General features: G+C 42.8%; 1 protein-coding gene across 6 annotated transcripts in view; it reads left to right on the top strand.

Annotated features, from left to right (window-relative positions):
* The window catches only part of ZNF804A (zinc finger protein 804A), a 189,895-nt gene that overhangs the window by 25,646 nt on the left and 146,268 nt on the right, over positions 1–17,981 (top strand). For 4 of the 6 annotated variants that reach the window (XR_005257514.1, XR_005257512.1, XR_005257513.1 and 1 more), the window contains exon 1: positions 15,509–16,740. Coding sequence is in view for 3 of the 6 variants with exons in the window: in XM_038141822.1 (XP_037997750.1) it covers positions 16,630–16,740 (111 nt within the window). In the remaining 3 variants the exon portion in view is untranslated. Of the gene's footprint in view, positions 1–15,367; positions 15,403–15,508; positions 16,741–17,981 lie in introns of those variants that run through there. The other 2 variants (XM_038141823.1, XM_038141824.1) reach the window with 2 other exon arrangements.

The following is a 17,981-nucleotide window of genomic DNA, read 5'->3' as shown; positions in this document are numbered from 1 at the left end:
CAGAGTATATGAAATTGGTGCAGAGGCAGTTGCCCCTCTGGCTGTCTCTGTTCTCCCCTAAATACCTCTTGCATGAGAGCATCCTGATGCAGATTTAATGTGCACAAGTGGTAAGTGTGCACTCTTTTGCAATGTGTGGACCAGCAATGGATGAAAATAGAGATGCTGAGAGATTGGGACATAGGTTTGTATGTCCAAAGGAAGAGAGAAGGGCATTGCATTAATAGAACATAATGGCATTGTTAATTTTGGCATTAGTGTTAATTTTGGCATTAGTGTATAACTTTTTAGGTACGTGGCAAATTGGCTTTGATTTTTGGCTTTCTTTATATGCTGTGTTACCCCAACAGCCCTGTGTACTGCAATGGTTTGGAACATGTTTACTTGTAAATTCATTTATGAGTCTTACGGTAATGGCAATTATTGCAATAACACTGAGCTGCAAATGAAGTGTCATGTTTAGATGCCCACTGGGATACTGTACATCCATTCTCCATCAAGTCTAACTATTTACAATCAGCAAACTTTCTATACTCAAACATCAGGAGATGATCTTGGAGGGGTTTCTTTGTTTCTAGGAAGGAAAGCAGTGCAAGTTATCACTGCTTGGTAAAAACTAAGAGTGGGCCACAGAATTCAGGACAACAACTTTCTCTTTACAGTTGTTCTGCTACTGCTAAATATTGACTAACCAGCCAGTTTAGTTTTAAATTAAAAATAGCCTTGTGATAACTATGAAGGTTCTTCATTAAAAAAGCAAAGTACAGGGAAGTGGTAGCTAGAAACAGCTTGTTCAGAAGGACCAGGGCCATTTGGGCATAGGCAATAGGCAATAAACTGTCAGGAAGTGGTGAAAGGAAAAGGAACAGTGAATTTCACCCATTAAATTTCCTTTCAGATGTGTGTGTAACCTATTTGCCTTTCCTTTTCCCTTTCATTTGATTTCAATAGATCACAAAGAAGACTTTTCTGTCACTCGGATCTATTGTTCCAGAACCTTGAGGGGTTTAAGTTGATACAGCATTAACTTATGTCATTAGACTGTACCAGCACTCCCAGCCTGGCACTATTTGCCACTAAAAACACATTTTGTCAGCAGTAAGTGCTTTTCTTTAAGAGTGAGGTTCCTGAGTAGATGCTCCTGCTCTTTGGCAAGGTGAACTGAGCTATATCGTGGTCCTGATGATATTGCTATTTGACTCATTTTGTCAGGTGAATTCAAAGATTTATTTTCTAGGCAGTGTCCCAGCTTGCATGATTCTGTTTTACTCCTACTTGTGAAAATCAATCACAGGGAACATGGCAGAGGAAATTACCAGCATGAGCAGGGAGTTCCTTGAGCAGCAGCTGATCCCTGTGCCAATCAAAAGGTTTTGCTCTTCTCCTGCCCATGGTTGCAGGGGTCCGTGTATTTTTTTGGATCTGTCGTGTGGTACAGAACAAGAGCTCACCCATAAGAGTTTGACTATGCTTTTTTATACACCCCAGAGTCTCTTGGCTATAACTTATTCGTATGATAATCATAATAAGATCCTTTATAAGATTATACATTGCAATCCAGCAATACATTGTAAGAGCATTAATATTTTATGCATTCCCTGGAGGTGAAAGTGATGCAATAGTTACAGATATATGGATAGAATATAATAGAACATATTATATATATATATGTATGTGTGTGTGTATCTGTGTTTCTCAGCTGAACAATGAAGGCTTCTTTCTTGTGGAACCATGCTGTAGTTGTGAGTAACTCCAAGAGCAGGATGGGGCAAGGAATGTGTTGCTGTGTGCTGGAGCAAGAGGCTTTTTGTGGGTTTGTAGGATGGCAGCGCAAGCTGTAAGAAATTATATGTCATTGTGTGTGGCCTGCAGGAATATCTGAGCTGGAAGGAGATGGAATAGCAGGGATGGTGCTTTGTGAACATGTCAGGAGCTTGAATGAAGCTTTCTACATCTAAAGGCTCTGGGTACAGGGAAGTGAGGATGCTGCACACTGTTCCAGAGCCACGAGTCAGTCCTTGTAAGGTCAGTGCTTAGCAGGGCTTGGAGGAATCCTGTTGTAATTAAGCTGAAATCTTTAGTGGAGTTTGCAGCTGCTGCGTTACTGTTGGCAGAAAGCTCATTTCTGAAAATACAGCAGAGAGAGTTGTTATTGTTGTTGTGGGCAGCAGGCACGACTGAATCCCTAAATAACTGATGCCTGTGCTTAGCTGCCTTCCCACTGCAGTGTATTTCCTGATCTTTGCTGGTTCACTTTTCTTGCCCAACAGTGGCACTGCTTGCTTGCTGTTTAAATGCTGTTATTGCTGGATGGCTGGTACTGACTGCAATTCAAACAAAACCAAATGCTGAGGCCTCTGATTTAATTGCTTTCTGATGTACACACTCTGTCTGTGAAGCAGGTAGCCTTGTTCTTAGACAACCTCTGGTTTAGTCTTGATTTTAAATCAGCCAGCAAAGCCATCCAGATCTCCAGTTTCTGATTCTGCTTATTACCAACAGATTGGCATTTATGTATCTTGGTTTCAGTAAAGTCCTTGTAGATGTTTTAAGGCTGGCTTTCCTCATTTGGTGTGGACTGGTGCTCACTGGCTCCAATAGGGCCCCTCAGTGGTGTGCATTTAAGGATGTGAGTGTCCTTTCCAGAAGTATGGCCTCATGATTTTAATGGATCACTAAATTTCAATGTTGTCCAAGGCAAAACCAGCAACAGCAGAACTATCCCTAGTGTAATATTCATCATGTTGTGGAGCTTTAAAAGAAATGGGAAAAAAAATTGGTTTCTCTTAGACCTTATAGAATAAAATGACCCAAACCAGCAATATCACTCCTTTCTGGAAACTTCATCAAAATTATGGTGAAACTGATTTGGCAGAGGGAAAGTAAAAGCTGTAGCCAAAGCACTGTAAGTTCTCCAGTGGAAAGACATCTTCTGTTGCTGAGTTGTGTCATGTTTTGGGTGGTGATGTAGCATACTGATGGACATCAGTCAATGCTGCATATTGCTTACATTAGGTTTTAAATATTATTTAAAGAATGTGAGAGAATACATGGCTACCAAATGAAAGACGATTGTTCACTGATAGGATTTGAAAACGGATTTAAAATCCATCACAAAAATTGAGGTATATGCTCTATATGCTTTTTTTTTCTACACTGGCTGTGAATGCTCTTACAAAGCAGCCCAAGGACCACACTGTATAAGTTAGGGGTTAAATAACTTTCTTATTATTGTTAATCTAATTTCCATTTGAACTTAAGCCCTTTCACCTGCCCATTCCTGGGGGAAAATGAAATATATTTACCATAATTGAACTGTAGCTTAATTTCTTTAGGTACACAGTAAGCCAATGATCTCTAGAGAATGTGCTTCTGTTCTAAGAGGCTTATGAACAGAGGAAAGCATTAAATAATAACACAACTTCCAGATATTTATGACTGCAGTGAAATCACCTGACATTGGAGGCTTTATTATTTTTAATCTGAAATTGAATTAATTCAGGGTATTTGGAGGTTCTTAAAGCATTCCATGCTTTTTAAAATTATCTATTATCTTTTCTCACCTTGTAGCAAAGAGATTTATATAGTGCTCCACCAAATTAAAGCTATTAGTAAAGTACCTAAACTGTATGTGATTTTTCTAGAGCTGATATGATTTTGGAAAGTAGAGGATTTTACCTAATACATACTGGAATTGTTTTTATTGTACCCACACCAGCACAAATTACTCTTCTTCACATATAAATCTACATCTGCCTCTCCCTAGTGCTGTCACTGGTGTTTCTGATGGTCACCATTTTTCACATGTTAATGTGTCAGAAGGCAGCTGAGGAGCTTTTTCGGGCTGAGATGTTGTGTGCTCATTGTCAGGCCATGGCAGCCAGGGAAGAGCCAGCTGGGACCCAAGGGCTGCCCAGTCATGTGAGTGGATGCTTTTCAGCTGGGTCTCGAGGAGCAGGACAGGCACCTTGGCTGTGTGATGGAGACTCTGTCCCAGCATGACTCCTCCCAGGGGTGCTGCTTCTCCCACCACCCAGCAAGGGCTGGGAACACGAGCACTCCTGCAGCATTCCCAGTCGGATTGTGTCACCTCAGGCCGCTCCTCACCCCTGAAATGGGGAAAAGGGGTTGTGTGCACATCCTGCGTGTGTGATAATCTGCCTGGTGATGAGATTGCACCTGGGTGTCATGCCACAGAACACCTACATTCTTGCCTCATAGGAGCATCCTTTTGAGCTCATGGGCTGGCAGCAGTGTGTTGCACACAGGCATTGAGATGGGAGCTGGAGCAGAAGGTGCTCGAGCTGCCCTGAGCCTCTGTGGGGTTTTGTGACCTTGTGTTTGGCATGTGATGGTGACAGCAGTCCTACTCCTCATCCTGCTGAGTGTCTGTGCAGAGCATGTTTGCTCTGAAAACTGCTGGAGGGACTGTAAAAACCAGGGATGCCACCTTGTATGTACCTGCACGTCCTGCAGGGACGTGTGGGTGAGGACAGGGCTGAGCTATTCAAGAGCCCAGAATTCCCCCTGCTGTGTAGGGCTGTGCTCCAGGGACCTCTTCCCGAGGCATCAGCTGCATGGTCATGTCATGTAAACATGACCCAGATGAGCAAAAACTGGGCTTGCTGCTCATTAAGCATCTTTATTGCTGTGTGTCTGAGTAGTGATGAAACCCAAGTGCCCTGTACAGGACTGTACGTCAAAATAAGGACTGCATGAAGAAAGAAATGCTTTTTAATTCTGGTCACCTTAAAAGCCAAATAATTACGGTGATGAAAAAGATGGCTTTTGCTGCCTACTCTCAGAAAAATGAAGAAACAACATATATAATGTGCCCCCAAAGGAAAGGATGACTAGATACAAAGTTCTTTAGGAATAATTTTCGCAAAACTTTTCCCGGGAAAAAACAAATCACAGCTATGTTCATAGCCTGGATTTTATTTATTTCCTCACTATTGCAGCATGACTATAGTTCTGGCTGCTCTTAGCAAAGTTAGGAAATGAGTTAGCTTCAGTATTAATATAGTGAGTTCCATTTGCAAAGCCAGTCAAGAGCTTTACACGGTGTTCCGAGATACCGGAATTCAATTCACAGGATTTGCCAAAGCTCTATTTTTATTTTGTCTTCATCTGATGTTATCAAGGTTGTTCATGTTCCAAAAATGGATGAGTTTAGCAATAGTTAGCAGTTGGTAATAGGAGTCAAGAAGACCAAGGCTTTTAACACATTCAGAATGTTTAATTTCCCCTCCATCTGATGATAATAACTTAACATGTAAAAAGAAAATAACACAAAATTATGTGGATTTAAAAAACCTCCCACGCACCTTATGGAATTAAAATACTGTGTGGGCCTGGAACCACGAGTATGTTCACTAAGTATGATCTCCAGAAGCATGTTATATTTGAGAAAAAAATTAAATGAAAAATTAATCGTTGCTGTTTTATCCAAACACTTCACTTTCCTAACATTTTGCTATGCCCATTAGGTAATCATGCCATTTATGTTTAACTAGATTTTTTTCCTTAGGGTGGCATCTGTAAAATTTAAATATCTGCTTATTCATTTGGGGTGTTTCTATAACTGGAACATAACATTGCAGTAAATCTTGAAGCATGTCCAAGGAAAGGTCAGATTTTGGTGAAATTTTTACTTATCTGAAGCATTTTCACACCAAAATATATTTCAGAGTATAGTCAGCAGCGTATTTCTGTAAGGTTGGGTGATTTTGGTTGTGGCATGAGGAGCTGGTGGGGAGTCTGGCTTCCCAGGCAGGCTTGGCACAGCACCAAGATGTGCAGTGTGCTTTGCAGAGTCACAGAACAGCCTGACGCAGGAGACATACTGGAGATAAGTGTGGGAAATCCTCCCTGCTTCATCATCCCCATGGATGTGGAGAGCAGGCAGGAAAGAGCCAAACCCTTCTCAGAGATGTTTCTAGGAAGCAGTGTCATAAAAAAAAAACCCAAAACAACAAACTCACAGAAAGCATTTATCGTGTATATTTAAGCATGGGGGATAGAACTCAGAAATTGTTAAAACAAGGTAGGATGGCCACAGTCTTAGTCTGTTCACAGGTACATATGTTAGTGTGTTTTAATCATAATTAGCCTTTTGAAATTTATCTAACAAAAATCCAAGATGACTGTGGAAAACTATTCCTTGTAATGGCACTCACAGTGCTGTAAAATGAGATTAGCACATGTTACGGTATAGCAAATAATCCTGTTCTGACTGCTGGGACAGGTATTTTATGTTCTAAGAATTAGATTAGGTTAGAAACACAAAGAGGGGAAACAGCAAAATCTGCAGGGTGGGGAAAAGATGAAGCTGAGGGTGGGGAGCCCTCATTTCCCATGGCCACTTGTCCTAAAACGCTGCCCATTACCCAGCAGAGCAAGTAATCCCAAAATCCAGAGCACTGCTTGTCTCCACTGTTCCCAGAGGCCCTACATGGATGCTGAACATGTTTGCAACATGTTGAACATGTTTACGTGTTGTTTGTAAGTGCTCTTTATAGTGTCCCCACAGTAAATACGTCACAATGTGAAAAGTATAAAATTTGTGTTAAAATGTGCTCATTTTCTTGATCAAAAGAGCAATGCTGCTCACAGTGAACCCTTTGGAAATTTGAGTTTATCTGGAAATAGCATTGTAGTTGGTAGAGACTAGAAATAGAATAGAATGTGGGGGGGGTTTAGTAAATATATTTAAGATGCAAGAGTCAGATGCAGAATGACATGGCAAAGATGTACATACAAAGTTCAAATACATACAAACCAGGTTTTTCACTTAGTGGCAGTGGCTTTAGCCACCATAGAACCTTTATGACACAGACTACAGCCAAGAATTAAATTTCAAAGGAATTCAGCGATCTTTTTTTTGTAGTACGTCTACTTTGACAGGTTTCATTCATAAACCTCATATACCAAGAGCATTTTTCAAGGTATTATTACAGAAGCACTAAAAAGATACAGTAACTGTGAGGAGGTTTTTGCCAGAAAACATTTCCTGAAGAAGACAGTCATGCCCAGCAAACCAGAAATAGGCTATTTTTAAAAGAATTTGTATATAGAAAGCATCTTCAGGAAGAAGAGATGGAATGTAATCTTCCCTAGGTATACGCCTGTTAAGATATTTTTATCATGTACTGCAATCTAATGCTAGCTCATGTAAGAGGGGCTTTGCACATTCCTTCCTCATTTCTGTTAGGAAATTAAATCCTGATAAGGTTCTATATGATGTCTCTTATCACTCTGTAGAGTAGCAATTTAAAGACCAGAAACACATGTGGTTTTTCATCTTTATGATCCAATTTTGACCACTGGAGTTTGTTTCCTGCTGCTGTTTTCACGAGGGCAGAAAATGCTTTGTCCAAAAACCACTTACTTCTCTGCTGGCCTTCAGTTTGAGGAATGTTCTGTTAAATACAAAATACACGGTTGTAATATTGAGCAAAAATTGGCTTCCTGCTAATAAATTCATACAAATAGTCTTTGGGTTTCTCTTGGCTTTCTGGTTAGTTCCTCATGTGAAGGGCGAGTAAACTGCAGATGAGAAATGGTAAGAAAAATGAAGCATCAGCTGCAGTCAAAGAATTTGCTATGCTAGAATTTAAGCAATGAGAAGAGCAACTTGTGGGTGTGAGGAGCCTGTGGTCTCTATAAAAAGCCAGGATGGGCTTGCCAGCCACGAGGGGAGAGTGCAAGGGCAGCCTGCAGTGCCAAAGTCAGCCCCCTCAGAGACCCTCCACGAGTGGAAAGCCAGAAGATGAAGGAGCAGCAGCACAGAGGTGAACGTGTGCCCTGCATCCTTAAATCCAATCTCATTTTGCAGTGGCACTCCCTGAACGTTATTTTTATTCTCAAAGACCCTCAGTGAGACAATTTTGTCCCAGCTCCTGCTTTCCAACCTTTGGGGTGTTATTCCGAAACCAATCCGTGTTTGGCTTTCTGAAAATAACATGGAGGACATAATGGAGATGAATATCCAATCAAAAATCTTAAATTGCTGTCTTTAAGGGTTGATCTTTAAATATAATCTGCCTGCAAGTAGATTACACTTATGGTCATTTGGGTACAAATACACTTTTATAAGAGAATAATTCACTCAGGAAAGCGAGCAGAGGGAATTTAGAGAAGATGTACAAAAATAACTAGGAAGCTCAAGAATCAATTTATGTTCAAGCATTAAAGTAATGACAAATAAAGCTTTACCAGCAGAAGCTACAGAGACTTCAGCATGTTGCAGTAAAGCATGATTATTTATAAAAAAGGGAGGGAAAAGCTTGAAGAATATTTTATTTCAGTGTTAGGTCAAATAATTGATGGTGATTTCCAGCTGACAAAAGGGTAGCAGCAAAGACATTTAAAAGTGGCAAGTTTAGGCATCATAAGGGACTGTCCTGCCAATGTCTGAGTCTACCATGCTCAGACTTAATAAATACAAGGTACAAATTCCAAGACGGGCTTCAAAACAAGTAGGGTGGGGGTATTTTGTTGGTTTAGGGGTTGGGTGGGTTGGTTAGTTGCTGTTTTGTTGGAGTTTTTTTTTCTTGTTTTCAACCTAACTCAAGATCAGCAAGTTTAAACATAACATTTCTTCCAGAGTGGTGAGAATTTGTGTACAGATTTTTTTTTTTCTTTCTGCATGTATTTTTGGTTTGGCTGGTATTTTTACAGTAAATGCATTTTCCTGTAAAGACAGCAGCACATGGGTTCCCAGGGAGTAGTTCAGCTGTGTTTTGACTTTTAAAACATTTTATACTTTCTTTTCCTCTTAACTTCAGGCATTTAGAATGCATTAGGGTCACTGGTTCTAGTGGGAATGCTGATGTTAAGGTTAGTTCAAGGGTAATTTAATATATTTAGGTATTGAAATTCTGTAAAAGCAAAGATGCTTTATTTTGAGTGTAAGTCTAGATAATAAATGTCTTGCATTGAATTCAGATTTGTGTAGAGAAAAGGTAATATGCAGTTACAGAAGTATGTCAAGTGACACTGGAGTGTACATAGCAATAATGAAAAGAGAAAATTAAGCTCCTAACTATCTAAACATATATATATATATATGTGCATGCATACATTGTATTGTGATTATGCAAAGAAGGAAGTGGAACATGGTCTTCTACAACTGGAGAAGGTTTTTCTTCTGTGATGCTTCCCACGTAACTGTCACAAGGAATTGTTGATCCAAAACACCATGTGAACACAGCTCTAGAGTAGAAAAATCATGGAACTAACTTGTTCCACTCTAATGATAAATAAATGATGTCAGAGTGCTCATTATTTTAATTAAATTAATGTGAAGTCATTAATAGTTATGGTACTTTATTCCCCCATCATGTAGACAGGAAGGATTGCTCATTCAGGGCTCAGCAATACAAGGGCAACACAGCTTCAATGCACCCCAAAAACTGGACGAAGAAACAGCTGTTCAAGTTGTTCTTTGGACACAGATTTGTAGCTTACCCATGGCAGTTGTCTTGATATGGTATAGTTAGTAGTATTTTGCCTTGTCTTCTGATCACACAGGTCTTACAGATACTCAAGGATATGTGCATTTGGTAAAACTTGGCATGATTTATATAGCTTGGAGCAATGAATAAGTTCTTACTTAATTAAGTGAATTATGGAGACATTTTTTAATTGTCCAAATGCCAAACCAGATACACTGGGCTTTGGAACTCCTCTCTATTTTTAGAGCAATACTGACTTTGTTTCTTACCACATTTTTTTTTTCAGGCTAGTAATCTATAATGTACTTGAGCTATTTTGATATGGTTATCTTTAATTAAGCACATAACTTATTAATATTTTGCGAGTTGGATGAAATGCTTTTGATAGTATTTTAACATGCCAATTTGTAATTATATTCTCTCACTACAGCAGACAGATTGGTAAGTCATGAGTTATTAGGGAAAAGAAATTGTTCTAATGAATAAACAGGGCCTTGCAGACAGTAAGCTGATAGTGTCAAGCATCACTCAGGAGAGCCAAAATAAGTACTTGAAGGCTATTTATAACTGGACTGCAGGTATCTACCAGTATTTAAATCATAAGTCATAAAAACAGTGTGGTTCTAAAAGTATAGCAATGAATCATATTATATAATATTAGAAATATCCTTCCCCAGCACGTGCTTGATAGTGTACTGTGTTTTGGTATCGTTACAACCAGTGCCCTGTGAAAGTGAACCAGTTAATGCCTGATGTGATTTATGGTGCTTTAAGCTGGGAGGTCATAGCCATAAATATTGTAAAGGGCTTTGATTTTCAGATTATGCCAAACATTCCCACTTTGAAAAATGGATCTCGCTGAAATGTGTAACGTTGGGAAAGTAAACACAACATTTTAAATTTAATTTCCATTCTCTTCTGTGACAATTACAGATCACATGAAGAAGGAAGCCATCATAGCACGTCACATGTTGAACTCGATGAAATGTATTACAATATGAATCTCTGGAGTGTTTTTTCCTCCAGTGGGGCTCTAATTTATACCTGCTCATTCAGGAATAAATAGTGCTATTTTCTGACCTGTCATCTGTCTCACCTCAACTCTATTCAGCTTTTACACTGAGAAAATGATGTCGTTGAACTGAATGCTAAAGCAGCAAACTGTGTTAAGATAAATGTTACAGTCCAGCCCTTAAAAATTTTAGAACGATTCTCTTCATCCTTTCATTGCTGTGACAGTAGATTTCCAGTGTGGCACGTGTACACAAAGGGAGAGTGTGTGCGTGTGCACAGAGGGAGGGACAGAATGATTGAATGAATGAATGAATACAGAAATGAGTGAGTACTGGTGGTGCTCTGAGTTCTCCTGAACTTTCTGATCTCATTACCACCACCCAGTGGAAAAGTCTGGAGTTAATGCCATTTCCTGGTGTGAACTTGAGGACTTCTTCCCACGGAAATACCTCCTGCTTCAGCAAATGAGACCAAACTCACAGATGTGAAGTTTCTAATGGACTGTGGAATACTTTTGATCAATGTTTTAGATCCCAGATTTTTTTAACTCTGGAAAAAAATTGTGTGGCTGTTGGTGGGGAGAATAATCTGTGTTTGTAATAAATGGCCACAAATCTGCTATCCTGGATCTCAAAATTTACAATTTTCCTATTTATTTGTGGATTTCCTTTTATCAGGTCTTCCCTTAATGCCTCGTTTATTTTCGTTAAAAGCTTTTAGTTTCTTAAGTATCTTGGAAATATATTTTTAACAAAGCAAGTTTTAACTGGATGAAATTAATTTAAAAAAACTTAATTGATAAAAATGAAAACTTGGTGCTCATTATGTAGTCAATTTCATCTCCAGAAAAGTACCAGATGCAGAATGGCTGCTGGAAATCTCTTTGGATATTGTTTATGGTGTTCATGTGTTGTTTGCTTTAATGTAATGTTAGTTATGTATCTTGCCTGCTAGATTTTATTGAGCTTTGGCTGGTGGCTTGGTGGAATCACACCCATCCTGTGGTCTTTTGCCTTCTGCTTTTTGATTTATGAAAGGGTATATTTTTTTAATGAGTTTTTTTGTGTTGTCACTGAACGATTGTTCCTTGCACTGTTGTGCTAGATTGTTGGAGAAGGGAAACTGAAGAAGATTTTATATAGCAGTCAGTTTGGAACAGTCATGGAATGGTTTGGGTTGAGACCATTTAAAAAACAAAAGCACCTGAAGTCTCCCCTGTCCACGTGCAGGTACACCTTCCACTAGAGATGGAAGCATTGCCTCTGAGATAAAATCCAATTTTTTCTTATGATGTTTGATAATTTAATTTAATTTATTCTTCTAGGGTTTGACTTGAATGTTTGGTTTAAGTGGATATTGGGAAACTATAATTCCATGATGGACTGTTTTGGGGATTCATTTTCCAGTTGCTGGCTCCATTTGCTTTTCACATAAGAGACACTACACTCAATAGAGGATTTGATTCTAAGGCAATGTTTAACATAGCGCAGTGAATTGCGTTTTCACTGTTTGAAATGCTCAAGAGTGGCTTGTGCAGTCATCAGGTGTTTTGGCTTGTGCCATCAGGTGTTTTCTGGCCCTTGTAAAAATATCCTGCTGTTTAACACTATTATAGTACATCAATTACTTGTTGGTGTCACCTCATGTTCAGCGCGTCATTTTCAATTTTATTTTAAATTTTTGGTTTATTTGTTAGAATTGGATTAGGGAAGAAAAAACATGCAGTGTGCATGTGCTGTTAGGGAAATTGCGCAGCATAAACATTAAGAAGGGAAGATGCAGAGAATGCTGTGTTATATCTAGTAACCACACAGGTTTTCCCAGTAGTATCCTAAAGCAGACAGTGGTAATATTGGTGATTGGGAAGAGCAGGGGCAGAGAGGTGTTTGCATTTCTGAATGCAGGAATGTGGTGCTAGATACAGATGTGGATATGTGGAAAGAGGGAGGGGATGATTCTTTTTGGACAAGCCTTTCCTGTTCTCTGAGCTGTTCTGAATAAGCAGTGGTATGAAACTGAGTGCTTTGCAGCGCTGAAGGAGCAAAGAAAAGAAAACAGAGCATGTTTTAATAAATCTTTATTTATTAAAGCTGCTGCTTTTGAGACTGAAATGTGCTAGTTCAAGCCTTCCCAGTGCTCTCCCTGTGACACAACTCCAGGGCTGCAGGGCTTTAAGGCACTGCTGCCTTCTTTCGCTTTGTGATACCAGCACTGCACTCAGCTCAAGTGTTGGAACAGGGAGCCCACTCTGCTGCTCCTCACACACCATGAAGGATGTGCTGGGAACTAGGCTACCAGGGTATCCCAGTTTCCTCTTTTTCCTGCTGCACCACCCCCTCAGCTGATGAATGAATGCAGTTGTAATACAGTGTATAATGCACATTACCCCTTAATGGCTTTTCAAAGGTACTTGGGATACTCCTGGCTTTCCTTCTGCTTCATGCAAGGATGATGGGCCTCTGAAACAGGGAAACACATACAAGGCTCAGTGAAAAGAAAAAAAAAAAAAAAGAAAAAAAGGACCAGTACAAGGGGACTGAAAGCGCAGGAGATGGTAAAAAGGTGTCTCAGGCAGCAGACAGCTGATTACTTACAGGGAGATATTCTTAGGATAAAGCGAATTTTGTTGAATTCAATAAGAATTGCTATGGGAATTTAACTGAGTTTCTTGTGACTTGAGCACAGATATTCCTTTCTATCCTTGATGGGTATGTTTCAAGAGAGTGAATGATTTCTCAGGATATGTTAGTAACACATATGCTGTGCCATGCTTTAGAAACTGTTAACCAAAAGAGTTTATACTCTTGATTATTTTTTCTGGGTTATGCCAGGATTGTTTCTTAAATAATGAATATTATTAAATATTAGAATGCAGAATATTGAGTATTCTCAAAGGCAGAAAAACAGTAGAATGCACAAGAATTAGTTTAATTTGTTCACTGGCTTCTATTTCACAAGTTTTCCAGAAAGTCTCTCAAATACATAGCCTGCTTCTTGAATTGGTATTTGCTGTCTTATATAGGAACAACTCCTTGGAGATTTTTTCCAATGGAAGAATAAGAGAATGAGTAAATAAGCAGCACTGATTATTATTACATAGCAGAGATTTGTATAAATAGCAATATAAACAGCTGAAACCCCAGATAGTTACCCAGGAGAACAGAACAGAGCTGGAAATATGTAAGACTGATGGTAGGTAGGAGCCATAGGGTTAGGGATTGGTGAAATTAGCAATTTATTAAAAAATAAAAGATTTGGGAAGGAAGCAGCATCTTGAGTCTGTGTGAGCCTAATAAACAGAATGAGGCATGAAAACTTAGGTGAAGGGTTAAGATAGATCAGAGATCACCCAAAAAAAAAAAAAAAAAAGCCAACCAGAATGAGCAGGACTAGAAAATATGTATTTTGCTTGTCAGGTGTCATTTGTTGTCCTTTGTTTATTCAGTGCTTTGGAGGAATCAGGAGGGTTTTAATGGTTTGTTGTTTTTCCCCTCCCTTAATAGAGGAGGACAGTGATTTTCATGAGCAGAAGCTATGGCAGCTTTTAATGCTGTTGCTCACTTCTGTTTGGTACAAAGCAGGGCGAACCTTTGAAACCTGAGCTGTGGGAGTAGATTATTTCTCTGTTGCTACAAGAGGAAGTTTCCAAGTCCTTGGACTCTTAGCAAGAGTGTGCAAGCAGTGCCTGCACATCTCTGAAAGGCCAGAGAGCAGCTGTACAGCCCTGGAGCTTTTAAAAACCCCAGAAAGGGCCCAGGTATAGCTGTAGCAGCTCTGAGTAAATGTGTCAGCAGTGTGTCTGTGCAAGGATTTCACAGAAAAATGTTCCAGTTCTTTGAGATGGTGCATGTGTGGAGTTCCATTCCCAGGCAGAAGGGTCCTCACATAACAGTGATATTCTATTTAGAAGGCGGAAAAAATTGTTCTAGTCCAAGTTGAAGTATATTTATTCCCAGAAAAGAGTTGCCTAATTTTATTTCTTGCATAATTTTATGTCTTTCATTCTGACATTTCTGAGAGGGAACCACACCCATCATTCTGTCTGAAGGGGAAAACCAGGCCTTAAGTGTGCTGTGTTTTTAAATTTATCAGGTATTTATAATATTGACTTGATTTTCACATGGCAACGAACTTGCTGGTTATTTCTAGATGTACACGTACATCCTCATAACCAGAAAAATCATGTTCCTGGGCGTGTACATTATCGCACTCTTTTTTTTGGCTGTAACAAGAAGCAGCAAATTCTGATCTCTCACCTGTGGCTCAGCTGTCAAAACTTTCCACTTTTGCCATTTCTGTAATTCCTCCCTAAGTACTGGAAATGCTAAAGAATGAGTGACAGCTGTCAAAATTTACTATTCACTGTGTACGATTGGAGGCAATGAGAGAAGATGCTTATCAGAAAGGGGCACATCTCAAAAAACTGGGGCTTCCTTCCTCAAGGATGCAAACACCTGAGACAGTAATTTCTGCCAGGGCAGTTTGTATGTGTCCCCATCCTCAACCTTCTGGCAGCAGCTCATCTGTTTTGGAGGACAAGATGACAGGACACTGCTATTATGTTGCCAGCAGTAAATGCTGACTAAGAGATGTGCTCAGATGTTGCATCATGTTTCTGGGCTTCTTTTCTAAGGTGTTCCTTCTTTTGGCACTGGAAATTCATCCCATCAATCTTGATTTTTACAAAGCAGAATAAAGGTAAAGCAGGTTGGAAGATGAGCCAGCTAAGAGTGTTTCACACCTCACATGAGAAAGCTGCAAATCACAGGTATCTTATGGGGGACAAAAGCCCCAACAACAAAACAACAAACCACACTTAAGCATCTTTCTTGTGCACATCTTAGACTGTGACAAATTCTGGTCCTGGAAGCCAGCTCCCGTTCGTGTGCTGCAAAAAGAAAGGAACACTTATGCTGGTGAAGGAGCAGGGGTATGCTACAGCTACCTCACGCTGATGTACCTAATGGTTTTTAGTCCAGTTTGCTGGGGGCTTTGTAGAACCGAGCGAGTACCTTATACGGGCGTTGAGGCTGAGGATCGCAGAGTCTGCGCCAGAGCCTGCAAGAAACCATGGTTGTTGTCCTTTTCCTTGCAGACGCCCAAGCCCTGCGAGGCCGGGTGGGCAGAGCCGCCTCCGCCGGCGGCCCCGGGCCGGGAGAACCGTGAGTAACCGCGGGGGAGAGGCAGGCACCCCGGGAAGGAGGGATGCGGCCCCCCGAGGAGGAGGAGGGATGCGGGCGCCCCGGGAAGGGGGGATGCGGCCCCAAGCGCTTCCCGACGCCGTGACCCAGAAGTTTTGCCAGCCTGCTCCTGATCCTGCAGCTTGCCGGGTGGGATGCGGTGGGGATGGGCTGCGGCGGCCGCAGCCCGGCGAAGGGCGGGATGGAGCTTAGCCCGAGCGGGGATGAGGAATGGCCGATTTCCCCCAGTTAGGTTGCCATGGGCCATAGGAGCCGAGAACGGCGGGCGGGGGCGGCGGCCGATGGGGCCCGGGGAGCGGCGGGGGGCTGCTCCGGCCCGGGCAGGTGGAGATGCCTGTGAGTAGGGTGTTAGAGAAATATGCAACAAAAAAAAAAAAAAAGAGAAAAGGGCGCGGTGGAAGGCGCGGAGGCTGCTCGGAGGAGGGGGGAGGGCGGGAGCGTTGGGCCGGGGGCGTCGCACCCCGGGCATCTGTCCATGCCCACCCTCCCCAAATCCCGGAGGAATCACACTCGTCGTCGTCCCCACCCCCGGAAAAAGGAGGGCACACCCCACCTGCGGGGCTCGCTGCGGTTGGGGTGCCGGCTCTGCCCTCTCCCCCCCGCCCGTCCCCCTTTACCTGCCGCCGGCCCGTCCGCGGCGGGGGCAGCGGGGCGTGGGGCGGTGGGTGGCGGTGGAGGCGGCGTGTGACAGATGTCCTCCTCTGACAGCGCTCGGTACCAGCCCAGTGGCTCCCTGCCATTGGCTCAGTGCAGCCGACCGGCAAGGCTGCTCGCTATAATAGCACTATGCCTGCCAGCGGCGGCGGCAGCTCGCTCGGCTCCGCCGCGGCCGCCCCGCCGCGCATCCTCCTCCCGCGGCCGCGCCGCGCCTGAGGGGCCGCACCCCCGGCGCCGCCGGCCCCGGCCCTCCCCGCCCAGCCCCGCCGAGCCCGGCCCGAGGAGGCGGCCCCGGCCCCATGGAGTGCTACTACATTGTCATCAGCTCCGCGCATCTCAGCAACGGGCACTTTCGCAACATCAAGGGAGTTTTCCGCGGCCCCCTCAGCAAGAACGGGAACAAAACTCTGGTAATGGCTTCTTCCCTTGCCTCCCCCTTCCTCCTTCTCCTCCTCCGGCTCGCAGCGGCAGCCGGGGCCGCCCGCCCCTCCTTTGCCGCCGCGGGGACGCGGTGCCCTCGGCTCCCGGCCGGGGCAGGCGCTGCCGCGTCCCCGCAGAGGCGGCGGCCCGGGGACCCTTCCGGGCCGGGAGCCGCAGGGCCGGGGCTCCGCAGCCCGGGGGAGCTCGGGGAGAGGCGGCCGCCGCTCGGCTGAGCGCGTCTCCCGGCGCGGGGGCTCCCCGGTGGCCGCCGGTGCGGTCCCCCCGTGCGGGGACAGCCGCGGGTCCCGCCTGGGGAAGTGCGGGAAGGGACCCGAAACTTGTGTGCTCGCTTGTGCGAGCCGGTTGGGTAGAGGGACGCGTTTGCTCGAGCAGAGGCTGACAAACGAGCCGCGTTTTGGTTTGTTGGCTGCCAAGTTCTTTTTGAAAGCAGAACTCGGGGTTTGACAGGGCTCAGTGGGTTTAGGCAATTTGGCGTAGATGCTCCGGAAAGCCCGCACAGGCTATTCGGACTGTTTCTGAATTGATCCTCCATACTTGGGTATCTTTGCATCTGTTGGGTTTCCTGCGGTTCTGCTGACTTGCTCGAACTCGCCTCGTGCTGTCACTGAACTTTAATGGAAGAGTGACGATGCAATAGCCTTGGCGATACATTTGCTCTCCTGGCTGCTCAGATAAAAGGGATGTAGGATAACGGCAGGCTGGGTGAGCTGCATCACAGAACATCTCAATCACGGCACAACACAGTGTGGACAGATGTCTGGAGAGGAGGATGGAGCTGAAAGAGGGGCTTAGCCACGTTGTTTATCTCTCTCTCCCATCACTGCCTTATTCCGAAATCCTCTTTGGAGGAGATGGAGCAGAACTTACTCACCACATTCTTGTTCCCTCGAATGCACGACCTATATTGATGGGGAATTTACTGAAGTACTTAACATTTGCTAGAGTTGGCAAGCTTGCAATTTCTCCCTAAATAAAGAGATTAAAGCAAGTCTGAGCCAAGTCATAAAAATAGTAACTACTACGAGAGAATCTGAGGCAGATTTTTGGACTGTTTCAAATGAGAAGTTCCTGCTTTCACGTTGTAAATCTTTACAATTTTATTTGCTGTGGATTCTGCATATTTTTCTGTCAGGGATTGCGTCCTTGGAATTTTAAACAAGTATTTGTAGTATCCATGAGATGGCAATATGTGTGTAATATTTCACTGTTA

This window comes from Motacilla alba, chromosome 7, assembly GCF_015832195.1.
Source record: "Motacilla alba alba isolate MOTALB_02 chromosome 7, Motacilla_alba_V1.0_pri, whole genome shotgun sequence".
Lineage (NCBI taxonomy): Eukaryota > Metazoa > Chordata > Aves > Passeriformes > Motacillidae > Motacilla > Motacilla alba.
This window is presented reverse-complemented; position numbering and strand designations above follow the sequence as displayed.